The sequence below is a fragment of the Desmodus rotundus genome, chromosome 12 (genome assembly GCF_022682495.2).
Source record: "Desmodus rotundus isolate HL8 chromosome 12, HLdesRot8A.1, whole genome shotgun sequence".
Taxonomy (NCBI): domain Eukaryota; kingdom Metazoa; phylum Chordata; class Mammalia; order Chiroptera; family Phyllostomidae; genus Desmodus; species Desmodus rotundus.
In genome coordinates, this window is record NC_071398.1 from 94,322,766 (window position 1) to 94,336,877 (window position 14,112).

The window sequence follows — 14,112 nt, forward strand, 5'->3', positions numbered from 1 at the left end:
AAAGCTTGTTCTAAATGGGGCGTGCAAACTTCCATTTTCTGGAAGGTGTTGATTAGATGGGGAGGATGGTTTCTTACCTGAGACGTTAGCTGCACAGGTGGCAGACTGCAAGAGTTCTCCCTGAGCTGCCCGGGACAGCATTTCATAGCCTTTCAAAGCAAAGAATCTCTCTGCGTGGTCTGCAGTCACTTATATCTTTGAAAAACAGATTCCTGCTCCTTCACACCCTGAGTGTTCAGAGTCAAAGCCGGGGAGGTTCAGCAGGTGGTCCCTGTCTCCGACTCCAGGAAGCCGGGAAGAAGCCCACACACCAGTGAGACAGGTGGCGGCCACCGCCCACTTCCCCCGGCCATGCGTGCAGTCACTGCCAGCCCAGAGGCACCACTCCACTCTGGGTTTGTGAACGCAGGGAGACTGCGGGCCCCGTGCTCCTTTTCCTCTCCGGGATCTGCAGCAGCTCAGGCACCTCCCTTTCCCATACTGTTTGGGCTTGATGGTGATGACTTCCTTCCCTTCTGAGGGAGAAGGTGGAACGGAGCCCGAGCTCCCCAGGGGTGGATTAATCGGGTGACGTGTGCTACCGGAGGTCTGCACTGTCCCCAGGAACGACCCCGCACCCATGTGCACCTCGGGCGTCGTTGGCCTGGTCTGCGTCCCACTCAGCCACCTGCGCACGGCACAGCCACATGTGATCGCTGCTTCTCCTCCGTGCAGAAGCAGCTTCGGAAAGGGAACTGTTCCGACAAACACCTTATTTTTCATTTAATGGTGGTAAATGACTGGCTTTAAAGAAAATGGATTTGATTTGTCTTTCAAAACTGACAGCTCTATGATTTTAAAAGGGCAGACATGCCCACTGAAATATCAGTAATTTTCTCTTCACTTTTCCTTACTGCATTTTCTTCCTGCCTGCCCGTTTGCACATCCATCTTATTATTCATTCATTCATTCATTCATTCATTCATTCATTTGCTTGACACATATTTGCGGAATGCCCCCCCATTCTAAGTGCCAGCAATAGAATGGTAAGCAAACCAGACCGGGCTCTGCGCATGAACTTTAAGTCTCATGCCGTCTGCCTTCCCCACATGCCTTCTTCCTAACCTCCGCGCTTGATCCCTAGGAAAGCTGGCCTCATCCTCTCCCAGCTCGGGGACCTCAGCGGCTGGTGCAACGGGCTCCTTCAGGAACCCAAGATAAGCCTGCGACGTGGCTCCCTCAAGTACCTGGGCTGCCGCTATAGCGAGATCAAGCCCTACGGACTCGACTGGTCAGAGCTCAGCCAGGACCTCAGGAAGACGTGCGAGGAGCAGACCCTGAGTGTCCCCTACAACGACTACGGGGACAGCAAAGACATCTAGCACGATGCTGCCACGTAGTGGCTGCCAACAGGAAGCAGGATCGAGGCAGGGAGGCAGGGACATCTGAGTTGGTTGGTGATTTTTACTATTTTTTAATGGAACATTAAAACCTCCGCAGGTGACATCTGAACCAGGGAGAAACAGACCCTTGGCCCCTGCGGGGCTTCTCCACCACAATGTTCCCCATCTGCACGGCTGGGACGGGGCTCCTGCCAGCCAGCAGCTCCATGCAGCGCCGTTGTTTCAGGGGGTTACTTTGGGGCTTGTTTTGCTGTTGACTTGTTGATGTTTTTTTCCCCCAAGAGGCTCATCAAAACACTCCCGAGTTCTGTCACACTTCCCATAAAAGGAGGTTGGGGCACCCCGTGCTCCCGAGTCCATTACAACTGGGGACAGAGAAGAGACCAGAGAGCTGTCCACAGGGCTTCAGGCCCCAGCCTCGGGCACACCTCGCCCTGGGAGCCACGCCCGGCCAGGAGAAAGACGAGGCGATTGGGTAGGTGGCCCTGTGCAGCGCTCCTGCTCTCTCCTGGGCCTCCCGATGCTGCTGCCACACCTGACAGGGGAACCCAGCCTCCGTCCTGGGCCCCCACGGGCTTCCTGGATTTCAAGTTCCTTCCCCAGGACTGGCATCAGGTCCCCCTCTGGCAGATCTGTCCTCTCCTCCTAACTATCATCTTTAAGAGGCACAAAGTGCCACCTGTCCAGAGCATCTTCAGAGCGGTCTACCTGGGAGACCGGTACGTGGTCCACATTCCGGAAAAGAAGTGGGATTGTTTTTAAAAAAACACGTGCCTCCAGGATGGGCGCCCGACGCCGTCTGCATCTGCTCCCGCTTCTCCCTGGTGTCGGCACTGCTTGCCCTGGACAGACGAGGCCTGTTGTCTGCGCTGGTGCCCACGGGGGCCCACACCACCACGTCAGTGTTGTAGCACCCGAAGGGATTGCTGGTCACGCAAAACCTCTGCCCTCCGCCCTCACCCGCCCCCTGCCCCTCGAAATTCGCTCCAACACGTAGTTAGCCTTGCAAATCATCTGGATGAGCAGCGGCGGGAGGACCCACACCTTCACTCCCATCCTGCTGCCAGGACTCAGAGACTCTGCAGGAGAGCCCCACGGACTTCAGGGAAGGGCCGCCTCCTGCTGCTGCCCAAGCATGTGCATGGGCGCTGGTGGGGGTCCGGCCCACAGGCAGCCTGGCCTTTCGGAAAGCCCTTTGCAGGTAGGCCAGAGACGGCTCTCACTGTCCCCACTCACCTCAGAGGCCTGAATGCGCACTCAGCACCCCGCCTTTGACCAGGCCCCTCATTTGGAAATGCGACAGAAAGGCCAGGAAGCAGACAGAAAGTCTAGGAGGCCAGTGGCTGAGCTACGCTGATTTTTTTCTAAACGGTAGCAATGACAGGCCACATTCGAGTGCTTACTGAGTGCCAGATGCTGCTCGCGTGCTTCCACCTCCGAGTCCTCACAACCCCTGCCCACCCCCCCCCCCCCGCCCCCCGCCCCCAGAGGGCCAGCCTCAGCTCCGGCTCAGCGACGAGGAAACCGAGGTAGAGAGGCTGCAGGCCTTGCCCCAGATGCCCCGTCTGCACCGTCTGGGCCGCCATGTGCATTCTGGCCGCCACACCCCAGAGCTCAGGTGCTTGGCCCCCACTGCCTGTCCTCAGCCTTGCTCCCAGACCACTGCTGTAAGTTCCACGGGGTCCTGTGCAGAGAACCTTCCCTTCCCCACCCCCAGGGTGTCAATATGCCCCTGTGGACAGGAGGAGGAGCTCTGGGTGCCCTTCACCTTTTGGGATGGTGGGCTCTGTCCAACAAGCATCCCCACCGAGGCAGGAGCGAAGCCTGGGCTACGGCTGCCCTCACCCCCTCTCCACATCTGCCCATGGAGAGAGTGACAGGTTTCCCTCCCACTAGGGGCTGCCCCTGCCTCAGAGACCACCCTCCCAAATCCATTGCAAAGGCTGCAGAAAATGGCCGTCCCACCTGTGGTCCGTGCAGAGCCTGGGCTAGGACGCTCAGGGGACAGTGTCCCACCATCGCCACAGAGGAAGATGCCCTGGGCAGTGGGGCAGCGAGCTACGGCCGGTTTCGCCGCTGCCACTGTGCTCTGTCCTCCAGGCAAGTCTGCACAGGAAACCAGGGTCACATGGCAGGAGCAGGGGTGCCAAGGCGGCCGTTCCCACCCCAGCAGTGGGCGAGGTGCGGACGGGGAGTGGCATCAGGGTCACCCTATTTTGGTCCCCTCCTCCTGTTTTATTGAAGAGGCTCACTGTTGCCGGCGCCCTGGAGTCCCTGCCCCTCCTTTTCATCTGCTTCATCTTTGCTTCTCCGATCTAGGACCCTTCCTCCTCTGCCCCTTCCTTCCCCATGGCTCTCCTCCTCCCTGTGCCTCCTGTGCCCTCCTCATAGCACCCCACCCCCGCTCATACACACCCTCCACATACACACACACATACACACCCACACCCCCTACACACACTACACATACATATACCACACACACACCCACACACCCTGCACATGCACATTATACACTGCACACACACACACCCATGCACACCACACTGCACATACACCCCACGTACATGCAATGCTCTGTACACAACCCTAAGAGCTGGGTCCCATCCACTTCCAAGTTAAGAGGAAGGCCAATGGGGACAGGGCAGGACAGCTCTTAGGGTGCCCCGGGGACTCGACGGGAGGGTTGGTGCCCTCGGAAGGCACTACCAACACTTCCTGGCCACACCGACCCCAGCGTGCCTGGAGGAACCCACCCCCGGGGAGAGCGGGGCTGGGGTGGCGCTGGGCCCGTGCTAACCCTCTCGAGTCTAAGCTGCCAAACCGGTCTTAGGGGAGTTGAGTCGCTTTTCTCCGGCTCCCCCTCCCAGCCGCGGGGCTCCCGCCGGCACCCCCAAGTGGATGTGCCCCACCGGAAGGGCGCAGAGCTTTCGCCGAGTGTGCAGCCATTTCCCGTGGAGCGTGGTCAGCTTGTTATTTTTAGTTAACCACGTTTCTCGATATTCAGATGTTCTGTTAGAAAACTGAGTGGGGAAAAAACACTTTGCCACCGTAGAAGGAAGAGAGAGAACGTAATGTGACCACCTTCAGGCGTAGCAGTATTGTTTAAAAGAGAACTCTTGTACGATTATTAAAAAGTGGAATAATCAACTGAATAAAAAACAAGCTGTTGGTAAGTGTCGGGCGTGTGGGCATTACCTTGTGTCTAAATCATCTGCGTCTGGTCGGACCACGGGAAGCGTTCCAGCTTTAAATGTTAGATTGCAAGTACAGAGGCCTTGCAGCCTGGCATCAGACGGGGGAAAAATACTTAACAGCAAACTACAAACTCACGATGTTGCTGGGTAGTGATGACTCTCCCTTTCTCCCCGCCACCCTCACCATGGAGCAAGCCAATGAAATTTCCGCGTGTCTGCGGCCATTCGGGCACCGTGCACCGTCGAGAGATGCCCCGGCGGGGAAGGCAAGCTTGCTCCCCATCACCGAGCGCGGCACTGTACGGGGATAGTTAGACATCGAATCCACTGTGGCGAAAGCCATGAGAACCACGACAGAGAAGTTCGGGCTGTATGGACGCTGCTGAGGGGGAGGCTTTGGGCATCTGAAAACATGTTGCCCAGGCCCCCTCGGCCACGCGTGTGTTCTGCAGAGGCCGGCTGTCGGGAAATGCCCCACGGTGTGCAGCCCGGACGCTCGGTCCCTCTTTTCCTCTCTACCAGGTAACTTCGAATGGACGTCATGCCGCTCCCTTCACCTTCCGTAACTGATGGGAAGTGCCTGCACACTTAGTAGGCCCTCTCGAAAAGTACCGATGAGGGTTCTAGTCTCTGTGCAAGCAGGGGCTACTGATTAAAAGACTGTGGCAGCTTTACAACACGGCCACAAATCCCCTGACCCACTCATCTGGGAGTGCGTTCCCCTGTGGCTCCCCTTGAACAGGGGCAGGTGTGAGACAAGCTTACCCCATACCTTATGGCCACAGTGACACTGTGACTTCCGAGTCTGAATCACAAAGGGCCTTGGGATGTCTGCCTTCTCTGGAGCTCTTGCTCTTGGACCTCCAAGTCACCACCTAAGAAATTTGAGGCCACCACACTGGAGAGGTGACATGTGAGCTCAGCGCAGCCCAGCCATCTGGATGCTCCTGCTGAGGCAGCTGAGCTGTGCTGGACCCTCCACACAAGTCCCCATGCCAGCTGCATGCCACCCAGCAGCCTCTACCAACGTCACACGAACGAGAAGGCTCACCCAGCCAACCCCAACCTGAATTCTGACCCCCCAAATTACGCAGCATAATAAAATGGTTATTGTTGTTTAAGGTCAAGGTGAGTGAGCGGAACAGCAAAATTTCACTGAACAGGTTTTACGTCTGTTGGTTGTTTTGTCTCGTGATGGTGGGGCGGGGGACTTACAGGTAGTGAGACTGACAAAGACGACACGACACCTTCACACGCCCAGCCTTGCTGCCCGCCCAGATGTCAGCACCTGGAGGGGGCCTGCCTGTGGGCAGCGCCTGTGCACGTTCAAGGCCCCTTGGGCTGCGAGTTTCCTGGCAGACCCTGATGCGGGACTCCTCCCTGGCTGTTCTCACTGAGGGTCACCGCAGACTGGCAAAGGCGTCCAAGGCGTCCAAGTGTAACCCACGTCCCCACCCTTTCATCTGGTCGCATTCTCAGGCAGTCCTTCAAAGCCTGTACAGTTGCTGGACCCCACCACGCCCACTGGGCTGTTGTGTCCACACCACGGTAACCCAGACGTCAGACCTCCAGACCTTCCAAACAGCCCAGGCTCCTGGGGACCAGACGGGGAGGGTGTTTTGATCCTCGTTCTGCAGCCTCTACGTCCCTTGGCAACTAGGGAGGGATCAGAGGAGGCCCACAACAGAGGTGTTGGTGATGGAGCTGACAGCAGTGGGGCATGGAGGGGGGAAGCACCAAGGGAGGGTATTTGGTTGCCAGGGCAACGCCAGCAAACACTCAGCGGAGAGGGTGTGGCCCAGGATTTAATGAAGTGCCACTGGGTTTGAGCAGCAGCTGGAATGCCTGAGTGTGGCTGCATTCCTGCCGGCGGAGGCCCGGGCCAGGCCACTAGCAGGGCTGCTGGGACGGCTCAGGAATGCTCAGGATGAAGATGGGCCGCAAAAAGGAGAGCAGGCCTCCCGGGCGAGCGTTTCCTTACCCCCAGCCACAGAGCAGGGCCTCCCAGGAGAACGTAGGAAAACTGCAGAAAGAGCCAAAACAGACCCAATCTACAAAGTACTGTGTGACCCCCAACTCTGAGCCTGATATGCCTCAGGGTGTGGGGGGACGCTTTCAAAGTTCTTCCCTGCCAGAGTTCCCCTCTGCCTCTCCCTGCACGGCCTGCCCTCCTCCAAGGTGGGCTTCTCACAGGGGGCCTGGGCCCTGGATCACAAAGCCTCCCCCATTCCCCGCATCACTGGAGAGAAGGCAGGTGTGCGGCGTGTGTGAGCAGCGGGAGAGCAGGTGGCAGCAGGCAGGAGAGGTGGGTCCAGAAAGATGCTGGGCCCAGGAGAGGCCAGCCACAGCCACAGGGGAGGGGGCTGATGGGTCGTGAGGAGTGGACTCCGTACACACAGCCCTGGGCCGAGGCAGGGTCTGTGTCAGATGCCCAGTGGGTAGATGGTGCTTTCACTACTAGCCAGGGGATTCCGGTAAGGATGCCCCCGTGAGGATGCCTGCTGGCCAGCTGTCTGTGAGGGAGGCCTGGGGCTCCCCCTAGAGGCCCAGACTCGGCCCTTCTCCAGACTCAACTCATTCCCATCAGACCTCACCCTCCCCTAGGCACTGACCCACTCGGATGCTCCTATCTGAGGTAGAGCATGAAGGGGGACTGGAGACAAGGGCTGAGATCTTAAGTAAATGCAAAGGGTTAATAGGGTGATATTGGGCACTTCGTTGCAAAAGGAAGAAAAATCATTAATAAATATGTATTATTAATAAGTATGTATCGAGCTCCAGCTATGCCTTGGGAAAGGAACTCCCAGAACACTGTACATGCCAAGTGCTTCCAAGGGTCACTAAGGCGACCCCTGCTGAACGCTTGGGACAAATCTGCTGACAGGAACAGACACCCCTCTTCACAAAGGGGCCCTGATGGGCCCAGGCGCCTGCCCACACCTCCCCGGGCTGGAAGTCTGCCCTAGGTCCTGGGTCTGGAGTCTGCACTGCAGAGGGAGGAAGCCGGGACCCGCACGCGCCTCGGATGCCTACTGAGGTTCGCTGAGAGAGGGTCGGCCTTGAACTACATACATGGGTGTCTGGTGCCTCCATGAACGTCACTTGTCTCTGGAAGGAACCTTGCTACTCTCCCCAGGCCACTGCCTGGAGTCCTCTTCGTAAAGGTGGGCTCTCCAGCTCTCAGGTCTTAGGGGTGGGTGCAGGCTGCTCAGGGAGGAGCACACTCCCCAGGCAGAGCCCTGGGACGTGCTCCGGCACTGACACGACCCTCTGGAGCTGGGGGTCAAGTACATTATCTGGCTGACAGTCGTTTTAAACTAAAAATACTTAATACTTGGAAGCAGCTCACCGTCTAACTATTTAGTCTGGGTCCCTAAACTGGAACATGGTGTGGCTTTACATGGAATTTTATCTAAAACAATGCCAAAGGTTCAGAGAACACTTAACTGCATGTGAGGGTGTGTGTGCGTGTGAGAGAGAGAGAGAAACCCCAACGAGTTCATTAGGATAGCTCAAAATTTAAGCTGGAAAGCGCACGAAAACTCAAAAGCCAGCCCGCCACCGTCTTCACTATCCCAGCTTCAAGGCAGACACTTCACACTCACGAGAGTAAACACACCCGAGCCTTTGCGGTGGGAGTCACCCTTCCATCCTACACGAAGTTGAGCCTTAAGCCGTTAAGGGACTGGCTCAGGGTCAGTGGACTTCATCTCAGGTTAGGCTGTCTCTTGGATTCTTTATCTCGTCTGATCAACAGTTACTATTTTTTTCCAATCCTTGTGGAATAGACACCCAAAACCACAATGTGCCCATCTGTTCGCCGGGCTAAGCACGTCTGAGCACAAACGGACTGCCCGACTTCAACGGCCACCTTGACAACCGGCCTGGCGATGCCATGCACTCGAGACCACCGTCCCCCGTGCTGACCCTGCACGGCTGTCGCCTCTTGGACTGTTGTTCTAGAGCCGGCCGAAGTGTGAAGCTCAAGTGTCCACAGGTCGACCCACCCATCCCCAACCCCACACACGGCACCCTCTTTTCCTTCGGTTTTCACGTCCATACAAATCTGGATGTGGGACTTAATTCAGCAAAAGGCAGGGCCCTGGGCGGGGCAGTGCCAGAGCTCCAAAACAAAGGGAGAGCGTGTTTCCAGGGCCACCCTGTCGGGGTGTGAACTTCCGTCTCTCCCGAGGCTGCCTGGCCCAAGGGGTCAAGGAGGCCAGAAATCTAGCCCATGCTACACTCTCAACTGACGTTCCCTGATGCCAGTTTGCTCTCCCTCAGACCGAGGGAAGCTCATCTCTCCTTCAAAAGGCATCACAGGGCCTAATGGGGCCCTGAGCGCACCTGCCTTTGAGGAGATTACAGGTGAATAGGGCACAGACAAGAACAGGTGTAACCAAACGTCAATCAGCTGGATCGAGGACCCTGGGAGAGAAAAGCGGGGGTCAGGGACACAGTAACTCTCAAGAGCAGCTTCGTGGCCACAGAGAGCAGGAGAAGGGGCTGCGGAAAGGAGCAGGTTTCGGCACGTGGAGACTGAGAGAAGGCAGTTCAGGGCAGGGGACGGCATGAGTGAGGCCGGGGGTTCAGAGTGAGGCCGGGGGTTCAGAGCGACGCCCTGGGCAGGAAGGGGGCTCGTTCAGAAGCAGCGGGAGGCCAGGGTGGCCGGTTGTCTGTGCTGGCACTGGTCTGGCCGTTAGGGACACGCAGAGTCTGTGAGCTCGGGTCCCTGAGCCGCGGCTGACTCGAGGAGAGCTGTGTTATAGGAGGAGTGATGTGGACTCAGTGTGCCGGTGGGGTGGGGACGAGAGACGGGACGGGCAGGGCGGATGGACAGGAGAGTGACAGACATGACAGGCATGAAGGGAAGCACTGCGACACTGGGGTTGGAAACAACGTCCCTGAGTACAAGCCAGAGCCGTGACCGTGGCTGAGGACACCGTCGATGACCCCTGATCCCTGTCTGCCCTCACCCCCTCCCTCCCCCTGCCCTGGGCACTCCTTCCTGCAGACCCACCGAGCACCGCATACCTGAGCTCTCTCATACCGCATACCTGCTGCTCGGGGCTGCTTCCTCACCTGCAGGGACCCACCTCTGCACCTCTCCGACAGGCACACACGGACCTTCGCTACTGAAACTAGCCCCTCCCCGCGCCTGGCCACACCCTACCCCTACCCACACCTTAGTTTCCTTCGTAGGCTCTTCACCAGCAGACGGACACTTGAGTGCGCCTTTTGTCTCCTTCACCTCCTTCCGAGTTCCGTGAGGACAGACTTGATTCTCTTCCCTGAGCAGGTGCTCAGGGACTGTGACGAAACGACGACAGGACGGGCTCTGTGGGCGTTGCCCCCACACCGGAGTCAGGGAAGCATGGATATGAACTGTAAAGCCCCCGGACCCTGTGAGCTCCTTACTACTGAATGTGAACTTGAATTAGGTGGGACGACCATAGAAGGAAACGGGACAGTGAACGATTCGATCTCTAGGAGGCCCTTTCAAGCCAACAAAACGAAGAGGGAAAGAACAGGGGGCTCACGGGCAGGGGGCTCACGGGCAGGGGGCTCAAGGGCAGGGCACTAAGTGCAGAAACCACGCACACCATGCAGGCTAGACTCTGATGGGAAAGCGCGCATTCCAGCCCAGGGGGACAGCTGGTATTTTCTGACCTGGTCTTACCTTGCACCAGCCCCAAACACCCAGGGCACCTGTGGGCGGCTCCGTGAGCGTAGCCCATTGTGAGAGAAGATTCTCACCATCACCACCACCAGCAGCACATGCCCTTTCTTCCCCCGAGCCAACCACTGGGCAACCGGAAACGGGAGGGCTGCCGAGTGGTGGTCGTCGCCCTGGGTTGCCGCGGTGCAGCTATTTGTGGGAGGAAAACCCCCTCTCCGCCCTCTTCCCCAGCCAGAGCCTCTCCTCCTCTGGTTGGCCTGACTCTAAGAGCCAGCTGACCAGGGACTTGGCCTGTCATTAAGTTTGTCCGTCAGTGAAAACCAGAGCTCCAAAGTCCCTCTCCGGGACTGTCCCTGGGGACGCTAGCAGGCAGAAGGCTGCCCGGTCAGACGTGGCCCAAGTGGTATTTGCGGGGCATCTGCTTATACTCAGGGCCTGGCGTGAGCCTCGGGCCTGGCAGGGACCTCCGGAAGGCTCGCCCTCAGCTCTCCCACCCTCGGTCACCAGGAAAGCCCCGAGGAGGCCTACGAGCACCTGAACCATAAACAGGTGAAGAGACCCGTTGCTTCCCCGTACTGGTCGGTCCTGGGTTCACTCCGGGCCTAGCGGGCCGAACATCACGTGGTAGAAAGCACATTACACGGTACATTTGCGACAGAAAACTGGGATCCCCGTCCCAACCTGTACTTAATTATATGAACTTAAATTCTCCTCCAGCTTCTCTGTCACTCAGTGTCTTCATCTGTAGAAGGGGGGCGGGGAGGTGGACAAAAACACGAACCCGTCCTTGCCGTGCCTGACCCGCGGGCAGCAACGAAGCGTAAGCAAGCACTTCGTAAACCATAAAGCTGTGTCGGGAGTACTCTTTCTACTCTCAGACGTTTACTTTAGTCAAAACCTCTCTTCCCGGGTCCAAGTGCACACTCAGTGGCTCACAGGTGTGCCGAGGTCACCCCCAGCCCTCGGGCAGCCAGCGGTGCCTGCTGCGGCCAGAGTCCTTGGCAAGGAGTGCCCAGCCGCGAGAGCCCCTCCAGTGCACTCAACGTGGCTTCATAGGACATTTCCAACTCTCATCTGGCCCTCCCACTGATTTTTTAAAAGGATTTTATTTATTTGTTTATTTTTAGAGAGAGGAGGAAGGGGGGGGAGAAAGAGAGGGAGAGAAACATCAATGTGTGGTTGCCTCTTGTGCACCCCGCTACCGGGGACCTGGCCTGCAACCCAGGCATGTGCCCCGACTGGGAATCGATCCAGCGACCCTTTGGTTCACAGGCCGGCGCTGAGCCACACCAGTCAGGGTTCAAACTGATTTTATCAAAAAGCAAATATATGCTTTTTCTTCCAACGCCTGCCCCTCCTGGCTTCCATCAGCTGAGACGGTCTGTGTGGGTACGTGAGCTCAGTGCAGAGGTGTCCCCTGGATATTTATCCCCGACCCCTTACACAGCCCATTGCCACTATTTTTCTTCTTACCCCTGGGCACCTCCCAGAACCTTGCCTGCGCCGCTCTGGTCACGGGACCTGGAGGACCTTTCTTCACCAGACCGACGTGTGGCGTCCTCCTCCGTGACAGGAGAACATGGACGTTGCAGAACCGTTGTGAGGATTCAGTAAGAGCGTTTGCCTAATGAGTGGCCCGTGGTAGCCGAGTTCTACCTTCTAGCTCAGCAGGGGGTCCGCCTTTTCCCATCCTACCACATCTGCAACCCTTGTCTTGCCTTTGCCTGGACTGCCCTCTCCCTCTTTCCCGTCTCCACCCTTGAAGACCAGAGGCACCCTTCACGGACCAGCCCCCAAAGGCCGCCCACCTTGGCCTCCGGCAGTGACGCCTCCATCCTCTCAACTGCAAAGTGTTCTTACACCTTATTTCTACGACTCACCAGACACTCGATGTCACTACTGTGTCCCTTGCTTTGGTGTATCACCTTTCTAACCAACTTCCATGTTCATCTTCCGCACACATACCACAGACCTCACAGTCTCTACAGGACTGAATGGGCCTCTAGATCACAGGAAGCCACCTGGCAGTGATGGGGTGACTGAAATGAAGAACAGGACTCTAAGGATGCCTCCCACTGTGCGAGCTGATTCTTTAATGTGCGTCTTTCCATCTGACAAAGACCTGGCTGCAGCTGTTTTACTTAACGATATAGCACCTGGGACCCCTTCACCTTATTCCCGTTCAAGCCATCCCCTGGGGTGCTGACTGCCTGGCTTACTCGTGATCTCACAGAGCAGAGGAAGGTCAAGTCCATGGACATAAGGAAGGAGAAAATCAAGAGCAATTCTTTCCTTTCATGTACAAATCTGCTGGCTGCCCGTCCACCAGGTCCACCCTCTCACCTCCCCAGTCGGAGGCTGCCCCACGCACTCCTCAGGATTCAGCCAGTGCTGGCCAGGGGCTCTGGGGCCCCTAGTTACCAGGAGAAGAGGAAGCAGGGAAGTGGCGACAGAACAAAGAAACAGATGGGAGGGGCCCGGGGAAAGGCTGTCAGGCTGTGGCCCAATGGGCGCACAGGTCCCAGTCCCTCACGGCGGTGACCACACAGGCTGTGGGTTGCTGGGTGGACAGACCCTGCTCCCTCCTGTCCCTGGCGGCTAAGCCCCACATAAATATGGGCACATCCCCTTGTCCTCTTCATTCCACTCCAGAACGGTCTTTCCTCCATGAAACCTGGCTCAAAGCAGTGATGGGTGACATTTCCCCTTCCTGCTGGCGAAGCCGCGGCCTCGGTGTTGACGGGAGGGCCCAGAAGCCAAGGCTGCCCTCTCGTTTTGCCTGCTCCTGCTTCCTCTGGGAAGGGCTTCGAGGGAGGCACGCTGCCAGCCCTTCCTGACATGATAAACTGGGGTGTCAAACAACAAAGTAGCGCCTCACTCTCACTCCCGGAGCCTCCTCCAGCCACTGTCCCCAAGAAACACAACTGTAACAGGCCCCGGCCGGAACAGCACGGCTGGGGCTTCCGCGGAGGCAGGTGCATGAGGCCTACGCACGTGCGGCCCATCCGCCCAGCAGGAGAGAACAACAAAATGGACCCTACATAGCTGAAATTCTTCTCTCTCCCCACAGAGTGTCACCCTCGCTCCGCCGGCCTCTGCCGCTTGCTCGGTTGAAATCCCTGGGCCACAGATCTGGCGCACGGTGCTGAATGGAATTTACCTCCGATTCTGCGTTATTCAAAGGGTCCCTCGGGTCAGCTTCGGAGCCTGGAGCAAGGCAGAGTGTCCGTGGGCCATTTTGTCCTCCTGCCCCAGACCCTGATCGCCAGACCTCTCTCCCCGCTGCAGCCACCCTCTGTCCCTCCATCCGCCCCTGCTCTTCCATCTCCTCTGGCCCTCCCCTCTGCCGTTTCCCTAACGTGTCCTTCCCCGGGAAACCAACAGCTGGTCACGCGGCTGCGAGTGATGGCCAGGCTTGGGGACTCAGGAGGAGGGAGACCAGAGGCCAGGTCTGAGGGGTGTGTGAGTTGCTGTAATCCTGGGGAGCAGAGAGAGCGAGCCCCAGTAGGAACGTGGCGAGTGCCTGGCTGGAGCACAGCCACACTTGGAAGGGCACACGTGGAGGGCAGGAGGCCCTGGGTCTCCCCGACTCCCACCCGGAGTTCTGAGACGCGAGGAGGAGTTAGTGTATTCCCTCTGGCTGGGCCCTGGCGCGTGGGGACCCAGCTCCCCGCGCCTGTCCGTGTCATCACTCCAGCCAGCCCCCAGCGCCCTGCTCCTAAAAAGATGAGCTGACACGTGAGCACGGAGAACCCCGTCTCCTCTGCCTCCCTCTCCTCCTCCGCGTTCCCGCGGCGCGCGCCCGGCCCCATCCACACAAACACGGCGGAGGACTTGCCGTCCCGTCCCCGAA

At 58.0% G+C, this 14,112-nt stretch overlaps 1 protein-coding gene across 2 annotated transcripts in view; it reads left to right on the forward strand.

Annotated features, from left to right (window-relative positions):
• The window catches only part of ASTN1 (astrotactin 1), a 270,174-nt gene extending 267,319 nt beyond the window's left edge, over positions 1-2,855 (forward strand). For both annotated transcript variants that reach the window (XM_024551717.3, XM_045189330.2), the window contains one exon: positions 1,124-2,855. In XM_024551717.3, coding sequence (XP_024407485.2) covers positions 1,124-1,361 — 238 coding nt within the window. In that variant the 3' untranslated portion in view covers positions 1,362-2,855. The remainder of the gene's footprint in view (positions 1-1,123) is intronic.
• The last annotated feature ends 11,257 nt before the right edge of the window (positions 2,856-14,112 follow it).